We start from the raw sequence: 19,506 nt of genomic DNA, 5'->3' as shown, positions 1-19,506 counted from the left end.
CTAAGTAATGTATCTTTGAACTTCCTGAACCGTGTGTGTAACAGTTAAATTTTACTTAAATGATCAAAGAACTGTCTAAATAATTAATGACTACTTCTGTTAAAGTATCTATTGATCTGTTAAAGGACTTCTTTTTCAATTCTTCCAATGCAAATTATTTAGGAATTTAAAGTTCTAAAATAGCTTCCAGTGAAGGAAAAGGAAAATTTTCTATCTGTGGGGGAAATAATCAAATAAGAACTATTTTGTCTGAAACACTGCTAGACACTTAGTTCTGTTGGGACTTTAATAGTACAGCAAGAGAACATAGTAAGTGAGCTGCAACGAATCTGCCAACTCTGTTCAAAGGAGAATTGGTAAACTAGCACTTGTATATTAGTAGAAAGAAGTACTTTGACAGTTCTTACTAAAATTTCAACTTCATTTGGTATTATTTCATTCTTAATTGCTGCTGCTGATGGTCCTCTCTTTATTTGTCTGCCTATAGTTGAAGTTAGTGGGGTGATCCTCAAATTATAGTGTCCCCCCTCCCTCTTATTTGAGCTTCACACTATGTATTTAAGAATTGAACTAAAACATTTTGGCTATCTGTATTTAGTAATGCTCATCTGTAACTTTTTGGGAATTATTACTGTATATAACTGAAAGCTTACATGTGTGCTAGTAAGACAAACTTTCTTTTCCTTGTCACTGGTTTTTTTTTGGTTTTGTTCTATTCAGAGAGTTGTTAGTAGACTGTGGGATTTTTTTGGATGGGTGTGTTCTGATTTCTGGTCCAGATTTTCATCAGTACAATATGAGCTAATCTTCTGTGTGCTTTCCTGCCTTTGGAATGTTTAACTTTATTTAGAATTGTTTTTATTCCCCCATGAATACTCAGAGAGGATATTAGTGTTTCTGCAGATACTTGGAGTACTGCAGCCAATCAGCAAGGCAGATGTACTTATTTAAGAAGGAAAAAAAGGGAAACACAATACTGTGTTTACTTATTGCCATTTATTAAGTACCTCTTTATAATAGTATACCTCAAATACTACTTTATTTAATGTTCATGGAATAATACATCTCCAGTGTTTTCTCTCATTTTTTAATTTTTTGGATTAAGTGCATGCATTCAACACAAAGGTCAATATTTAAAGGGAAGAACATTTAGGTTTTGGATAGGTCACATTAAAAATCTCTTCACGGTCATTTCAGTTACTATTTTGTTCTTAATCTGTTTACATATATATACACAAATGTATATATAACATAATTATAGATCCCTTTTGCCTAGTTATTGGGCACAGCTAGATGAAGTGGTGCAAGTAACCTGCAGCACGTGTGTTGCCAGGCACAAAGCGAAGAGTAAGGTGATATGTTTCATTTGACATTGACATTGGGGTCCATTTTTATTTCATTGGGCTGTGATGTTGCAGTAAATTTTTACTGGCACAGTGAAGGTAGGTACCTTGTCATTGGTGCAGGGTGCAATGAGGAAATAACTGAGACTGACAAAGTTGCTAGTTGCTGCAACAAATTCTAAACAGCAGAACTTCTTGTTTCCTGGGTTAAAAACCTGGGAATTATATTAGATAAAAACCTGGGAATTACATTAGATAGCAATCCTCAAAAGCATATGAAACAGTAGGCTTCTGGTTTACTCTAGTAATACTTCTCATTTACTATTGCCTAAAATATTTTTTCAAGTGTGGATGTATTTCTTTTGTGCAAATAGATTTGCCTATCACTCAATTTAAGTATTCTTTATAAAGATGAGATAGGATCAGCTGTCAGAAAGCAACAGATTTTTTGTCAATTTATGTCATATTAATTTAAGTTTTTTCAACTGTAGTTCACTGAGAGTCTGTTGGAGTATTGAGGGAGCTGGGTATCTGTAGCTGGAAGACTCCCATGTGTTATTGAAACAATGTTATTTGATTGAGTGCTGTGCCAGAATTAACTTTTCCTGATTAGGTGGGTGGATTCACAGAAAGAGTCATCTGCTGCTTTCAGTGCCAGTGTGTCAGTATGTGTGTGCTCCTTTGTGTTCCTGTGATTTGAATTACGTTGTGTCATAACTTTGCCCTTGAGGTTAACAAGCAAGAAGAGCCCATGGAAAAAGCATTTAGATTTTCCAGGTGGTGCCTCAAAACCCTGCTTGGGATGAGCTGCTGTTGTGCTAGCTCTTGTAGAAGTTACTGGATGAGTGTTCCCGCTGTCCAGCTGCATTTTGATAGTCACAAGTAGTAACTGCTTATCAAAACAGATGATGTTTCTGGGAAGTTGGATCTTTTGGAGGCCATCTTTCTGCTTGGAAACTTGCTGGCAGAATAAAATGTAATAGTTAAAAGTAAGCTCTAGGATACAAATAAATTCTTGAATTAATTTTTAAAACCTCAACCTGGGCAATTTATTTTCTGTTTATTATGGGACAGTAAGATACATGGAGCTGTTACCCATGTTTAGTATTAAATAATCTTACTGTATGTCCACAGTGGCTTTCCTCAGGCCACTATTAACAAATACATAACACCTATTCATCTATTTATATGCTGCTTCCTGCTAGTGCCTGTAGCTCCATTTTATTCCTTATGGGAACTTGTTAATTTGCAGGTGTATAAACCAAGCAGGTTTTTATAAGGTAAATTATGTTTTGTAGCAGGAGGCTAATAATATTCAGTGTGTTTAGCCTTACCATCTTTTGTTTTCTGAGAAGAGAATTGGACAATAACAATTGTCTCAATTTAAGCATGCAAGGAAAACATGTCCTGTGGGTTTTTTTCTGTAATGTGTAATGTAGGTAATCACTGAACTCTTAGCTTAAAATTTATTTTATCTGATGAATTTTGACACTGTTTGTCCAAATATATATACTGTATTCTGACAGATTAAAATGCTTGCTGTGTGGGTGTCATACTTCTGTTTTGAAATATTTCCTATTTCTGATAAGTTTCCATGCTTATAATACTCAGACAATCCCCAAAGTGTTATGGCAGAAAATTTGCTCTGTTATCTTTCATAAATAGAGCATTGGCTGGCTCAGGACCAGCCATGAACGCCTATGCTCTTAGCATTTTCCTAGATTACAGAAATAAAAATGTTGTTGGCTGCAGATTAATAGGAAAAGTTAAGCCTTATTGTAAAGACTGACTTTTAGTGCCTATAAATTTGATGTTGCCGTTTTAACTGGGCTGAGTTTTATCTGTGTCTGCTGGTCCATAAATCGTATTTAACAATCGTGTAACTACCCACCATATTTTCTTTTATATTACATGAATTAATAGACCATATTTTTTTTTTAAGTGTAGAAGAGCCTGAGAGAGAATCTGCTTCCTTGTGCTGTTTTATGTCTGGCTAAATGCCAGTATCAGTGTGTTGTTTATTGTTTTCTTTTTTCATATCTGGTCCAAACTGATAAAACATCCTCTTCCTTTTGAATCTGACAAATGACTAAGAAAGAAATGAGTAACATTTAGGAGAAACCCAAGGAAGCAAATTCTTCATTAATTTTTACATAAATGATACTACTGCAAATCAAGTACCTCACTGATTAAATAGGAGAAGTTTTTATTTAAGACCTCAGCTTCAGTGAGCTTTAGATTCTTTAAAAGCTTCTCATGAGGGAGGATTTTTCCTTTTAATCTTGTATTTACAGCATGCAAACGAAATGTAAGCAAAGCTTATATTCTTTTAAGATTCCTTTTCATGAATTTTATAGTTGGGGTAAGCCAGTTTTGTGACTACAGGGCAAAGAGAGGCATTTGCAATTAATTGGATGATTTTTAAAGCTGTATTTTTGCGTTTTGAATTAGCTGTGCTAGACAAGTGTGTGTGTGTGTGCGTGTTTGTATGCCCATGAAATAATTTTAGTTGCATTTTCTTTAAAAGTAATCCCTTTCCTCTGGTTTTGCTGGTAAAATGAGAGAAGCCAGAGCTAGCTTTCTTCCAGTGTTCACCTGTCACCTTCCCAAGAGTATTACCAGGAGGATGGACATAGCTCTTTAGCACCAGGGAGAAGTGGATGAGAGTGCTGAACATGTGCAGCACCATGTCAAAATCCATTACCTGTTGTCATTATATTGCAAAGGTTCTATATTGCAAGAGTTTCATACCTCCTTGGTGTTTCTTGTAGGCAGCTCCTCAGAGCACTGACTCACCCTTTGTCTCACAGTGGCCAACTGACTCCAGCTCCATTTTCAACCAGCCACCCCACTCTTTTATAGCACTCTTCTTCTTATTGGCTACAGCTGCGGCCTGTTAAAGTCAGGCCTGCTCCTAATCTTTAATAATTGGCCCAGCTGCAACTCCTTAAGGGATAAGATTACTTTCTATTCTACCTTTGTTTTCTTATATTCTATCCCCCTACAATTACCCATTTGAGATGACAGCTTTCCCTTGCTACCAGGCTGTGGAATTGGGGCTGTGATCTATCCACTTGCTAGTTCAGATAGTAGCTGTCCTGCTTTGTGAGTTTTCTGACAATATTGATCAAGCACGTGTTTATTCTTTCCTTTGAAAAGCTCCCCAGATTGCCGCAAGTGGTCACACAGCATCTGAGCAGCATTTCAGACACAATCTGACAGGAAGGCCCCTGGTTGGAAGGAATTCTCCCCAGCCAGATCACCTCCTAATCTGTCACAAAAGCTCTGCCCCAGTTGCTGGTCTTTGTGTGAGAAGGCCACTTCTCAGAAATGTGCCACGAGAGAGGGGAAGGGTCCTTCTGGTGTCAGCCCTGCTTTTAATTGCTTTAAGGAAATTGTGAAGCCAAACCTTTTCAGCTCACTGCAGAGACTGTCTCCACAAATCAAATGGTTCTTCTCTGCACAGTTTAATTTGCAGTATTTATTTTTGCTTCTCCTAAAGGTCAGTCATCCTGCACCACTCTCAAACCAACCTGTCACCATAGCATGTTGTGTGTAATTTCTCATGACGAACTCTTGAGGAGTGGTCACATGGGAAGGGCAAACTTGGCCAAAAGGAGTGACTGGGCCACATTGCTGTAGTAGTCTCTAAACCTTGCTTTAATGTAAGAAAGAATGTAATCCATAGAAGCTCAAGATCAGTGGTTGGCAGGTGGGCATCTTGCTTGCCTGGATAGGTAGAGAGAGACCTGTTACACTGAAAGTGAGAGAAAGGTGAGCAAAGGGTGTTTTGGTTTTGGCTGATGTGTTGCCTTGTACTTCACTTATAGATCAGTAAAGTTTGAAATGCTCTTTGTATTCTGTTATCTCTCTGTGTTTAAGGAAGAAAATTTGTAAAGGACAGTTATTGCCTTAGTGAAGAGTTGGAAGAGGTGAAGTTACTGTAGTTTATTTGGAATCAGAGCTGGTTATGACAATCTGTTGGAGGGGGGCTGCTCAATCTGAAATTTTATGAAGGGGTAATTTTGCAGTGTGTAGGAAATGTAGTATGTAGGAAATGTAGTATGTAGGAAATGTTTCAAATAGTTGGGTGGACAAGGTGTTAAGGAAGTGTGGAGCACACCATTTCATTAGCTTGGGATTCACTGCAACAGTCTGAGCACTCAAATGCAAACTTGCAACCAAAATATTTCGTGTAAATTAGTACATTAGAGGAAACATAATCTTTTCTTAGGTTGTGTGTGCATTATGCTTTTCTGAGCTAAACTGTCCAACCATTTAAGCTGCAGAAGGGTGCATGAACATAAACTTAAGCCTTTTCTGATGGACGCTGACATTAGTTCTTGGCTTTGTGATAACTCGTGTTCATGAATGACAGGAGAAGATGAGGCAGGAGCTGGGGTTCAGGTGAGAAGCTCTCCAAAGGTGTCAGAGTGCCATATGGAGTGAACTGAGCAGCCCTTCTCCATCTCATCTGAGCAGAAAGATGTCAAACACAGCATAATAATCATGCCTCTTAGGAGTATTGGTCTGTGCTGAGTATGTTGTTATATAGCTAATGAACTTGTAGTAAATGCTTCCTGTGTGATTGTAAATGGTAGCTGTTTTTCTTAACAAAGCCATATTTTGTTCATATTTTTTGGTAGATTTTTCCAGACTTTGCTTTTTTTTGCCTCTTCAGCTGTTATGCTTTGTTATGTTTCCACATTTTTCTTGCCAATAAAACTACTGTGTGGTACATATGGGGGAATCTCAAATAGCTTTTAAATAGCCTGTGAACTAACCCTGAAAAGACCAAAGCTTTCCTAATTCCTTGACAAACAAATTTATTCGATTTGCTTTTGGATGAGAAAACACCTGTAGGGTTTCTCAGGAATATTATTAATATACTATTGATTAACAGCAGTTACTGATAAAGATATTTGTTCTATGTAGGACAATTAGAATTTGGAAGGTTATTGGCATGAGTTATATAAAACAATATGTAAAGTTTATCTTGTCATTTTACCTATAATGATGACAGAAGCTGGTCTTGCTGCTACAATTATCTTTAATTTACCTTGCCTATAAATCAGTACCACTGATCTTGAGAAAGTATAATTTGTAAAGTCTCTTGTAGTTGTTGCTTGAAAAAAAAATTTAATTTTCTGTCTGTTACTGTGATGCTGAATTTTAGTTCAAGCTGGATTGTAACCCCATCTTTGCATTAGTTTGCACACTCCAAGGCAGAGCTTCCTTGTTCAGAGCTCTGTCTAAACCTGCTTTGCCATCTGACCACTTAACAGAATGCTTGGCAGGGTGAAGGTTTTTCTCTGTCTGATTGTGCAGGGGCAGCTGTAATGCCTCATTTGTGGAAAGAGGTTTTAATGTGGAATCAATGCACAGTTACTGAGGAAAGCTACATGTGCAATTAGGAGGGAAGTAGATGGCCTATGGGAATTTTGAAAAAAAATAGAAAGAAGGAGGAATGTCAATTAGCCTGCCCCTGCTGCAGGTTACTGCTGAATTAAAATACAGCTCAGTCTTTGAGCCAAGGTTGTTTTCATTCCTCTTAAACCCAAATCAGAGCTTTCTGGGCTGTATCAAGCAAAGGCAACAATCAACATAAGAGACCAGTAATTTTTTTATAATTTTTTTTTTGCAGTGAGAATCATATGTGATTATGTTAATAAGCTCTGGCTTACTGGATTTTGTGAAATAGTTCTGAGGCAATCAGCATGCTTGTCTCTAATTGTCACTTGCACTTCCCCATATGGTGTAACATGACAAAGTCTGCATTTTGAATACTGTATGTTTTTGATATAGATGCAATATAATCCCACCAATCTTTTAAAGAGTAACTTCTAGAATAAGTCAATAATTGTAATTTTCCCTCAATATACCTGAATTTATTTCGATTTTTTTTTTCCTGTAGGCAAAGCCAAAACTTATAGAACCGATAGACTATGAAAATGTCATTGTTCAGAGGAAAACACAGATTTTGAATGATCCTCTACGTGAGATGCTACTGTTCCCTTATGATGACTTCCAGGTAATTTAATCCACCCTGGTTTTGTTGTGGGGATTTTTTGTTTGTTTGGGGTTGGTTTCATTTTTTACCACAGGTTTTTAGTAGTAGGAGTCATGAGGTGATACCTTCCTATTTTTTTGTTTCTTAGCTCTCTTTAGCTCCAAAAATGTGCACAAAATCTTTGCTGTGGGTCCCATTACCCTGCTTGATTAACTCTTTTGGGTACAGAAGAAATAACACAATTTCCTTGTCTGACCATAAGATCTACTTATTGCAACTCAACAATTTTGCTGCCTTTTAAAGTAAATGATCAGTCACTTGTAGATCTTCCTCCTCCCTTTCCAATGTAGGAAATGATGTGATGACTGGTTAAAAAAAAATCAGCTTTCTTTAATTTTTAAATTGATTTTTCCCCCCCATTCTTAATAGTGAAAGACATGAACCTCTTCAAATGCAGTCTGCTACTCTAAGCTGCATCATCCCAGCCAAAACTGTGTTCTAGCAAAATACCCCTTATGTAACAGAGTTTCTGACTTGATTAAGCCAGACTGAACCAAGCTTTGGGATAATATTGTTATATTTTTTTAATGATGATGTTTATAGAAATGAATAGTTTATTTCAGTACACTTCTTAAAAAATCTTCTTGCAGATCTTGTTAGGATAACTACCAAGCATCTTAGACACTGGGGTTGGAGTAAATAGTGAAGAAAGTCTCTTGTCCACATGCCCATACCTGTAATCAAAATGTCTATTTGAAAAGTATACAGACATCTGAACAATCTGTAAATTAATTTTATTTAACCAAGTAGTTGAAGCTAAGTTTGTTTAATGTGGGGAAAGCTGATGATGAGTTGGTATATTTCTACTGAAGGACATCTAAAATCCTATAAATTACATCTTGAATTTGTAATTAATTTTCTCTGGCCTAATAGAGTGTTTACCTGAATGCAGCTGGACTCTCTTTTTAATACAGTCTGGGGACTTCTTTTTCTCTGATTCTGACACAAATAACTCTACTTGCAGTCTTCCCACTCTCAGCTAAATTTTTTTAGTTTTGGGAAGCTACAGTTATTTAGAGGGGAGTTTGGGCTTCATGTGTTCCCAGCCCCACATGGAAGTTTATAGGAGTAAAACTTCTTGAAAAGGATGTTGTACTGAGAGAAGTTTCGAATATGGAATCTCTCAGTATGATACCCTACACCTGGTGTTGGCTTTGGGACTGAAAAACATGAGTGGGCTACACCACCAAAATCCCCTTCTGCAGGGTGCCTCTTCAGTATCACAGATGAAAAGTAATCCAGGCTACTTCTGCTAAGTGTGCCCTTATCTGATTGACTGCTTCACTTACCAGGGTCATTCCGGTGAGCAGCTCTGAATTATCAATGGAGAGGAAACAAAGCCATCAAGAATATCCTCAGGCATTTTGTCTGAGCAGTCTGGGGCTATGGCTGAAGTGTTTTACTGCTATTTCTAGTGACCTCCTGCAGTTCTTATCCTCAGGCCTGTATGAATGAAGCTAGTCCATAGCTCAGTCTCATCCTTCAAAAGGAATGAATGAATTTTGTCATAAATGGTATTGGTTTGGTCATCCTTTGTTTGGATTCTGTGGTCAGATTTTTATCAAGGCAGGCATTGAAGTGTGTGTTACATCAGAAGATTTCCTTCAAGTAGTCACAGTTTTGGAATATAGTCAGTTTTCCTGTTTCTTTATCCCTCATGAGTATAATATCTGAACAAGTTTTCTGGGTTTCCCCAGTTTTGGTAGAGTCTCATTTTATATGTGATTTACATGAAGACAGGTTTGTGCTATCAAACTGTATTATCAAACTTTTATTTCTTTCAAAGACTTGCTGGCACAAACTAACTCCAAATATTTTTGTTGTACACATGACTCTTCTGCACTACTTTGATCTATCTAGCTTGTTTTCAACAACACAAAACATTTAAATCTGTCACTCAATATATTAAGCAAATATTTCCAAGTCAGAGAACAGAAAACTCTTAAGTACTTATTATTTTTATTTGAAAGCTAAACCTTTTAACCCTGTTCAGTTTTCCATAGCCATATTTACAGGTTTGAAATCACTAGTCATTACATAGTTGCCAGTATCATTTGAATAATTAAAAAAAAAAAAATTAAGGCATATTTTCTGTATTTACCATTCAGCTTCACATGTATTTTTTAATTCCTCTATCTTAACTTGTGACTGTCACTCAGTGTATGAGCAGCTCTTGGGTAAGCCATGGCTCAAATGTTTGATACTGTCTTCATGCCCTTCAAGAAAGATTTTAAATAGTGAACTAGAGCATTTGGAACTATCTGTAAACACACTTAGGACTGTTTATAGGTGGAAATGCCTGCCATTGTCTAGAAACCCGTTCAAGCTATTTCCTTTCAGAGCATTCAGTTTTTATCTTTGCAAAGTTCTTCCTCACACTTAGGTTAAATTGATTACAATGTAAAAACCCTTGCCTGGAAAGGAAGCTCAGCAGTGTTAATTTATAATAACATTAAAAGTAAGGCTATTTTGTTCAGCATGGCCCTAAAACTAGCACTTAAATGGCATGGGAAATACAAAGCTTGCAGTACTAGATATCACTTTCAGAATTTTTGGAAGATTACAGAAAAAGATGCATGTTTTCAAAACAGCACCATTGATGATACCACCATTGAATTTATGTTAAAGTTTAAATTACTTACAGAGAAATAGGAAAGAAATATTTGTGCTTGATTTGGATTTTTTCAGGTAATGCAGTTAGATAACTGAAAGTTAATTTATTAGGGGTGAGAAGCTTGTATTAAAGGAACACCCATATTAAGTTTTAGTCCATATCAGAAGTGAAAAAGCACAGCAACTGGCTTTTTTGGGATCACATATAGCTTTCTTCTCTTCCTCTCTTTTTCTCTTCCTCAGATTAAAATTGTCTAGTGAGAGAAGGGGGGAAAAAACAACACAAAGGGGGAAAATAGCTCTTTTTCTGTCAGGTACAACTGTTCTCTAAACATGCTGTCAGAAGCAGCTCTAAGCTCAAATCACTACCAAAGAAACATTTGAGCATGGATGCTCAAAATGCTCAGAAAATGCTCCAGTCTTGGAAAACTCATAAAGTTTGAAGGATTGTTCCTCAGCCAGCTATCTGGTTACCGGAATCTGTCCAGATTTCCACTTAACTGCATTTGCTGTTGTCCCAAATGTTGTTAGCTGAGGTTATGAAACCTGTTTTCTCTCTTTTTATATATGTTTGATAGCAGTTCATTTACTTTTCATAAGAACATGATTTCTGTTCTGCTTTGTGCAGAGCTTCAAATCCAAAAAGTTGGCTTGTAATGTTTTTTCTTTCAAGTTTTTTTTTCCTTCATGCTATTATATCTAAATAATAGCAAGATTTGCTTTTCTGTAGTTACCAGAAGAGCTCTTAATCAGCAACTTCATCTCCATATATTGGGTCTTTTTAAATGTACCACTTGAAGATTGTTTCAGCTGCTTTTCACAAGCTCAAGCTCTGAGTTTTCTGCACTGAATTCACTTATCAGGTTACTCCCTACCTTGTTCTCAACAAATTTATAGGGGCAGACATGTTGTGGTTGGAGACATGTTTTGCTCTTGGCATCCCTGAATTTGCTTTCATTCTTAGTAAGTGAGGTGTCTAAATTTTGTTCATGCTTTGCAGTCTGTTTATTTTTAGCTGCATTTTTATCCTCTTTTTCATTTTGTTGCCCATACAAAATGTTTGTTAGTTATGATGGTAGAACCACTTTTCTGCCACTTGTTGGAACATCTCTATTAATGTTCTTGCTTCTCCCAGTCACAACAATGCTGCCAGATTTTCAAGGCTATCCCTCTTCTATCATCTTAGTGGGAGCAGCCATCTCCTTTGTAACAGTAAATTATGCATTGGATACTCTTGTATCCAAGCTTTTGCCTCTTCATGGCTGCTTGTAAATTTCTCACCTGAATTTCAGTAATTTGCTCAATAATGAAATGACTTCATAACAAAATAGCATTAGTTTAAAGCAGGCCACCTCCATGGTGGTGGTTGTCATGTTAAAGCTGTATGCTCAAGGACTGCAAAACTGGTGATGTTTATCTTAATTGCACAGTGAGTAAAGAAACCTTAACCCAAACAGTACTAGTGTGTACTTGGCAATAAGTCACCCTTTATCTAAATACTGTGCTTTTTTTCCTTTCAAAATGCATAAGTTTTGCATACTACCTCAATTTTTAAAGGAAATCATAAAACCATAGAAGGATTTGGGTGGGAAGCAACCTTAAAGATCATCTGGTTCTAACTCCCTGGCATGGGCAAGAACACCTTCTGCTAGAACAGGTTGCTCAGACCCTTGTCCAACCTGGCCTTGAACATCTCCAGGGATGGAGCATCCACAGCTTCTCTGGGCAGCCTGTTCCAGTACCTCACCACCCTCACAGTAAAGAACTTTATCCTAATATCTCATCCAAACTGCTTTCTTTCAGTTTGAATCCATTCCCCTTTGTCCTGTAAAATGATGCAAATTCAGGCTAAATTTGCTTGTAGCAAATAAAATGTGGGTGCATTCCTACCCTTATTAAATTTGTCTTTGCAAAGTTATCACAGTGTAATTTTGAAGGCAGCTTGGTGGTTTAGCTTAGACAACATTTCACCTTTGTTATTTCTGGGTGTGAGCCATTTGGATTTAACACACTTTCACTTAAAGCTCTCAGCTTTTATTTAATGCCAGTTAAGTACTTCTGAAAATAGATCTTGTGCCAACTTTGCAGAAGTAAAACTAAATCCAGGTCATTCTATGAGAAGGCACATCTTCAGTAGAGGAAAAGCAAAAAAAAAAAATCCAAGTAATGTCCTTATTTTAGACAGCACAAGTTAAACTCCTCAAATAACTAATTTTAAAATATTCCAAGTAATTTCTCTGTTACTTTTTCCCATTCAAATCTCTTTGGTGTTTTTCCTTAAGTCTTTAGCCAACTGTTCTAAATCAATTTAGTTTGGAAATTAGTTTATAATACAGGTTCTGACACCTCCCATACAAAGGATTTGACACTTCCCATGCAAAGGTGAAGTCACTTCTGACACATGGTTATTTTAAGGCCAGGATCTCACAGCTTGCCATCTTTTCCATTGAGTCTTTTAGAACAGTTTCTGTCTCTGCATCTGGAGCATGAGCCTCTGTGGTAACAGTCTCACTGGCAAACACAACCTTGGGGCAGAAAGAGCATCCATTGCAGTCTGCTCTCCTTGTGGACACGTTCACTATCCACATTCCATCAGGTTTTGGGTAGTGAGGACTCTTTGGTTGACTTGGGGAAATGTTCTTGCTGCTGTTCTCTTTTCTGAGACCTCAACATACCCTAAATCCCTGGGACTCAGTCAGGAAGTTGTGTCAGTACAAGTCTGTTAAGTGTGTGCCTCAGTGAGTGCGTGTGAGTCCTGGCTCGTGTTAGAAGTGGCCTTCCTTAGTTTTGACAGCAGACTAATTGAAAGGGTTTTTTAATTTTCTTTGAGAGCATGAGACAAACACTTTATGGTTCCTGAGGCTACCATAAATCAAATGATCACTCAAACCCAGAGAGTTGAAAAGTTTCATTTCTACAGAACAGTTCAGCCAATGTAGTTGTGAAGAGAGTTTGTTGAGAAAACAATCCTTCCTTCTCTAATTTTTCTTTTGGAATATAATGTGTATTTATGTGCATGCTTTCTTTTAGAATATTGTGGTGCTGCTTAAGTAATTATTTTTAGGAGTTTGCTCTAAATCACAGTACCTCACTCATTGCATTTCCTGGCTCTTTGATGCACTACTGCAGCTGATGGATGTGCTGAGAAGGAGACAAATGCATTAAGACAATTACTAATATGAACAAATTGACAAGTCAGATTCTTCTGGTTTGTCACTGATATTGAGGCAGTATTAAGATAAAAATCTTATTATATGAGAACAACTAGAAGAAAAGCCCTTAGTATTGTATTGATAGTTGTCTAGCAGGGTAACTGCAGCAGACATTTTAAAAGTATGTTCAGCAACTTCAATTTTACTAAATTATGCTACAGTGTTAATTTGATTGATGAGTTCATGAGTTTCCCGTGAAAAGTGCCTGGTAAGATACCACCTCAGTCTCTGTTTTTTCTTAAAATAATATTTTTTTAGGAAAGCACAATATAACTGTATGCTTGTAGAATATATATAAATACTGCATGTAATATTTATACATTATACAAAGTATAAATAATTTCTCATCAAATATCAGACTATTTCATTGGAATAGTATCTAGAAATTCTGGTCTTAAGGAAGTTTCTATTCTTAATAGAAGTTTTTATTTCCATAGCTTGTGAAAATGAATACTTAATATGATTTGAAGATATTTCTAGAATTAAGAAAACTCCATTTTTAAAAGCTGTTAGCATATAAATGCGTATCTTCTTGCAATTTGGTTTTTTGTCTTTTAACTGTAGTTTGCCAGGTTTATTGGTCCCATGAAATATTTTGGGGTTTGTGGTGTTTGTTTTTAATATCTTCCCACCTCTCCCACCCAAGAAATCAGCACTGTCACTTTTAGTGCTCTAGACTAGATGAATGAATTGACCATGACTATGGGATTTTTTTTCCCTTTCAATCTTGACTGTAATTGAATGTTCTTACTTAAATACCCTCCCCAGTTAATGGAGTGAGCCTTTGGTAATGACCAAGATAATCAATCACCTTATGGATCAGACTCTCAACAGAGATAAGTTAAGCTAATGTACTTATGCACCCTTTGTTTTTCGATATAACATGGGGAGATTTTTCTTGTCACATTTTTATCTGATCCTTCCTGGATGTGTGGAGTCCTGTAACTAACAGGTGAGGGACCACAATCCCCTTCCAGGCCCTGACTGTGTAAAACTCTGTTGCTCACCTTTGATGGCCTAAGCTATGAGATTCCTTTCCACATAGTGCAAAAAACTTCTATAGCTCTGTGGTTATTTTCATTTGTGGTACAGAAGATTTTGTTAAGTTTTCATCTTTTTCACTTTACAAATGTAAAGTATCCTAAGGCTTACTTCAGCACAGGTCTGAGAAGCAGAATTTCATGGTCACAGAGATATTTCCTGCTCTCTGGCAGCCTTCCTGTGCCTCTCTGAGTTCTGACATAGGATAGGAATAAGTTCTGATTTGGTAGGCTGAAGTATGTATATACTTCAGTGACCCACACCTTCTCTCTAAACCTGCAGTTAAACAGTGCTAGTCTCATTTTTTATCACTTGAGATCTGCAGTTGAATTATTCTTTTATTTTGATGTGGTTTTCTTACCTTCCTTGAATAATAGTTTTTATGTGTAGTAATTACACTACCTTAATGTCTGTCTTCAGCATGTTTAAGTTATGTTGTCATGGTGGAATTATTTTTTTCAAGTATTGTGTTCCCCATGTTGACAATGTAGTGGAAAAAACTGTCCTATGGCATCTATTCCTCACTGATTCCAATCTTGCTCTTGTTGTGAAAGAAGGAACATGTTGCTTGAATGAAAGCAAATTCTCACTATTCTGAAACATCATATTCATAGGATGTTTTCTACTGAGCTTTTCTTCATTGTAGTGGTGTAACTGAGTGTGGCCATAGTGTGTCATCTCCCCTTTAATTGCAATTTTCATTAACGGCTTTTGTTGTTTATCAGACAGCATTATTGCAGCGGCAGAGTCGATACATTCGGTCAACAGTTCCTGAAAATGCAGAGAAAGAAGCTCAGAGCCTGTTTGTAACTGAGGTAATACTGCAGTTGCATGTGACTGTGTGCAATAACAATATTATACCTGACTTGTTTTTCTTCTCGTTCATTTGCCATTTAAAACAAACAGAAAAATAAGCCCTGGAAAAAGAACTAAATATTTATTGCTGCTTGTCAATTATTTCAAAGCAAAATTTCCAGGAAAACCTAGTATTAAACCCCAGTAGTTTTTTCCATTGGTGGCTGGAAAAGAAGTTTTACAGGACAGACTTTAATTCTTTTGTTTGCGTCATTGGCTTTTGCAGATGGTTCTCCTCCACTTCATTATGCTTTTGGCTTTTCCAGATGAACGTGGGTGATTTCAATGCATAATATTGGATCTACAATAAATCTGGAATGAATCACTGGGACTTGTTTTTTCTGATAAAGTCTCTCACACTAGCCATTCTTACTTTGTTTCAAGTGATCTTGTACAGATTGCTGGAACAGAACTGTACAAGATACAACAGTATCCAGAACTGTAACACTTGTGGAGGCCAAAATTCATTATGACTGTTCAACTTGTATGCTATATGTAGAAAAAGTATCCTCAACCCTAAAGTTTCTCAGAACTGTTTGCTTAGGTTGGCATTCCTTTGGTTTTGTGAGGCTGTTCTTCATTTATTGTCTTGTTGAGGCCTTTAATGAATTAAAGGTTCAATTGTTTTTCTTTTTTTTTGTGTGTGTTTTCTACTGATATGTTTTAAGCTGATATTTTAAGCTGAAGCAAGTAAATGTCTGTTGTAACTCTAATAAAACTGAAGGAGTCCACGTAGCTGAATGTACATCAAAGTGTTTCATCCACACTGATAAATACCCTTAATACCTAACCTAAACATTTCTGAGATAAATTTGAAGAGGATAGACAAGAGGAGGGAGGAGTGTTAGAGGTAATTCATAGAGTTTAATGAGTTTCTGCTGAAACAATTGCTTGGCAAGTATTAAACTTGTGTTTTGAAATACAAAGAAAATATTTACGATTTATTGGATGCTGTGTTTGTGTATGTGTAGGTTTATTGTGTTACATAAAATTTTGTATGGAATGGTTTCTGTCAACAGATTTTGTCAGTTTTATGTTACTTTGTTCAAAGCCAAGATAAATCAGTACTTTTATGTTGTAACAATATGGGTGGAGTAAAATGGTATTTCCTGTGATCTAGATCAGAACTTAATGACATAATTGCTTTTCAACCACTGTAAGCATGCAGTCTAAATTTAAGTATTAATTTAATTGCACTGGAAGTATAAATTCAGGAAAATATGTTTTTGGCTTTCTGTATCACTATGTGCACAATTGAACATTCTATTTTAATAAGGTGTCTGTTTTTGTGCTGAGCTGTCTTTGGGCTCAGTCATGTTTTCAGCTTCAGCTGAGTTTTCTAAAGACTTGGCCATGTTTTCAGCTTCAGCAAAATGCTGGTTTAACTTTCTGGACAACTGAAGATGGTTAATACAGATGCTGAGTGCATTCATCATTTTCTGGTTTTATTAAATACATGTCTAGCATGGATCATAGAATTCCATTGAAACATATAACTTGCTCCAAAAACCTATATTGCATTAGACTATTGCAAAAGAAAGGAAGTGTACAGAATTTTCAGAGATTGATATGTAACCATAATAGTTCATAAACAGACATATCTTAAGAGATTTTCTTGTCCTGTGTCTATTGAATGCCTTTAATCCCCTTCCAGTTAATATTGATACTTGGTTTTCATTTAAACAGTGCATCAAAACCTACAATTCAGACTGGCATATTGTTAACTATAGATATGAAGATTACTCAGGAGAGTTTCGACAGCTTCCAAAGTAAGTATGTTACTTAGTCTGTTTAGTAGTATGATAAATTGAAATTGTGGAGGAATTTTGCATTTAATATAGACTTATTTATTTGAGAAGTATGAGATGTATAATATCTAAACTGAAATATTCTATATCCATGTTTAATGGTCAGTAGAGATGATAAAGACTTGTTGGATGGAATTGATGAACTTGAATTGTAATATCATGCTAAACCATTTCCTGGGAAGGTACTGTCATAACATTGCCTTGTTAACAGGTAAGTGAAAACAAGACATTGTATCATTGACAATGTGACTTTAAGTATGATAACTAAAACAGGCTAATGTTTAGATGAACCTAAAATGGTAATATCCTGTTTTCATTGTTTCAAAGGCAGCTTTTGGAACTTCCTTTAGGAGCTTGGGGAATAGAACTTAACTGAGATGGTTGGAGCAGGTTTTCACAAGGATGATTCAAAGTACAAGCCTAGCCGACATCTGTTACAAACTTTCTAAACCATCTGCTAGAGAAATGTTTTCCCACTTTTTCAAAATTTTGTAGGAAAAGTATAGAGATTAGAACCTTAATTCAGAATGTCTAAGAGTAGCTAAATACCCTGAATACCCCAGCTCTGGACGATCTATGTCTTCCCTGATTGCTCTCCTGCATCTATCAGCTAAGAAATAGTTGCCTTGCCCTCTGGAGAGTTCTGATCTTCTCGCAGGTTTTGTACAAGGCAGGACCTGGTTTTCACTTGCCCTGAACAGAAACCACAGTAGGAATTTTAAAAAGTGCATTGTCCTGCAAGGAGCCAGTGGTTGCAGGCATGAATTCTTACTGATGAGATATTAGGAGTGCAATGAATGAGAAGGCATCTGTTCTCTTCAGTTACACTTTAGCACAGTAACAAGCAGAACAAAAAGGACATGGCTGCCAGATGTACAAATGAGGAAAATTGCTTTCTAAGAAGTAGAATTAATGAAAAATACATGCTTTTACCTAGTCATTCTTGTGCTTTTTCCTCTTAAGTAGGAAAAGAACATCTAAATTTTTGCATCAATAAAATATGTAACTAATCACAAAGTTCCTAGTACTTCAGAAGCTTTTTCTTTCTCTTGTAGTAAAGGGACAAAGCCAGACAAGCTTCCTGTTCATTTATATGAAGTGGATGAAGAAGCAGATAAAGATGAGGTGAGATAATAGCAATTCCTTACTTTCTCTTGTTTTCATTAAAGAATGTTGGGTGTGTAGAGGTTGTGAGTTTGGTTAAGTGTTGATGTCAGTACATGAAAACAGAGATTAGCTTGAACCACCTTATTGGGAAACAAATCAGTTATTTTTCTTGTCTCCTTTCAAATAACCTTGTTCTCTGCAGATCTGTCAGGTGAGCCAGAAAAAGTTTTGACAGATAATAAAATTGAAGTTTTAGTACTTGGTGACATATAATCCTTCAGCTGTCATAAAATCTGTTTTATACTGTGTCTATGTAGGCAGGTTCCCAGAGGGAAGTGTTTCCTGCAGTTTAATCATGGAATTGAATAAAATCATAGGTGAATCTGTTCCAGCACAGCAACAGCACACACACTTCAGCATGCATGACAGTATAGCATACAGCGTGAGCTAAAATCAATTCATCACAAGTATGAGCACAGGATAAGACTTGAGGAGCTGTCATGGAAACAAAGGCTTTAAAAATTGACTAAAACTCCTAGATATGTTCTCTGGTGTTGTTGGCTTAGGGAAAGGAGAGATGTATAGCATCGAGCAATTTTCAAGTATATTTAGAATGCCAAAGACTTTTTTTTTCAGCAACTGCCTCTGTTATTTTTGTGATTTATTTATTTTTTACCACACCCTGTTCCAAAACATGTTTTTAAATGCCACTGTTACCTTTTCTTACAGTTACTTGAACTCTTCCATCTCAAACAAGAATGAAAATAAAATAATTTTTCTTTTTTGGTTTTTTTTTTTTTACCTCTTGGCAATTACTTTGCTTCTAAATTCCTCAGAATTGCTCAGAACTGCTGCATATGAAATGAAAGGATTAAATGTGAAGAAGTTGTTTGGGGAATTCATCTGAGTAGATAGATTCCCAAGCAGAGAGTCCCAGGCTGATATTTATCCAGCACTGCTATTAATCTGCACTGTGATATTTGGACAAATGACTTTATGCATCTATATCCAAAACCTCCTATTTGTAGGATGGGAATAATTATGATTACTATTATACTGACATTTAAAAGACTTAGCATTATTTGCTGTGATAATATTTCTGACAACAGAAGTGTATTAGAAAACGGTGAGTTAAACACTAAAAAATTAAATGGATGTATAATTTACTATAATTCTTACCAGGAAATACATTATGGGTTGAGTTAGTTAAACATTGAAAAACTATAATTTGGCTATTAGCAGGTAGTATGTGTTTCATTAGGAAATGTAGGTAGAGAGGAGAGCCTGTGTCCTGCAAGAACAGGCAGGAACAGGGTGTCTCTTTCAGAAGTACAGTCACTAGAGGAGAGCTCTGCTGCTCTTTGAGGAATGTAGAAAATAAACACAAGAAAAGGACATGCTGGGAGGAAAAGGGAAGTTAGTGGTACAATAGAGTGGGGGGACATAAATTCTTTCAT

The 19,506-nt window shown here is 36.3% G+C and overlaps 1 protein-coding gene across 10 annotated transcripts in view; it reads left to right on the top strand.

Annotated features, from left to right (window-relative positions):
* Positions 1–19,506, top strand: part of DOCK9 (dedicator of cytokinesis 9) — a 96,027-nt gene that overhangs the window by 12,678 nt on the left and 63,843 nt on the right. For all 10 annotated transcript variants that reach the window (XM_054272180.1, XM_054272178.1, XM_054272175.1 and 7 more), the window contains exons 2-5: positions 7,258–7,374; positions 15,005–15,094; positions 16,821–16,903; positions 17,998–18,067. In XM_054272180.1, coding sequence (XP_054128155.1) covers positions 7,258–7,374; positions 15,005–15,094; positions 16,821–16,903; positions 17,998–18,067 — 360 coding nt within the window. The remainder of the gene's footprint in view (positions 1–7,257; positions 7,375–15,004; positions 15,095–16,820; positions 16,904–17,997; positions 18,068–19,506) is intronic.

This window comes from Melozone crissalis, unplaced genomic scaffold (genome assembly GCF_028551555.1).
Source record: "Melozone crissalis strain CALT ecotype California unplaced genomic scaffold, PUWL_Pcris_2 ptg000013l_1, whole genome shotgun sequence".
Lineage (NCBI taxonomy): Eukaryota > Metazoa > Chordata > Aves > Passeriformes > Passerellidae > Melozone > Melozone crissalis.
This window is presented reverse-complemented; position numbering and strand designations above follow the sequence as displayed.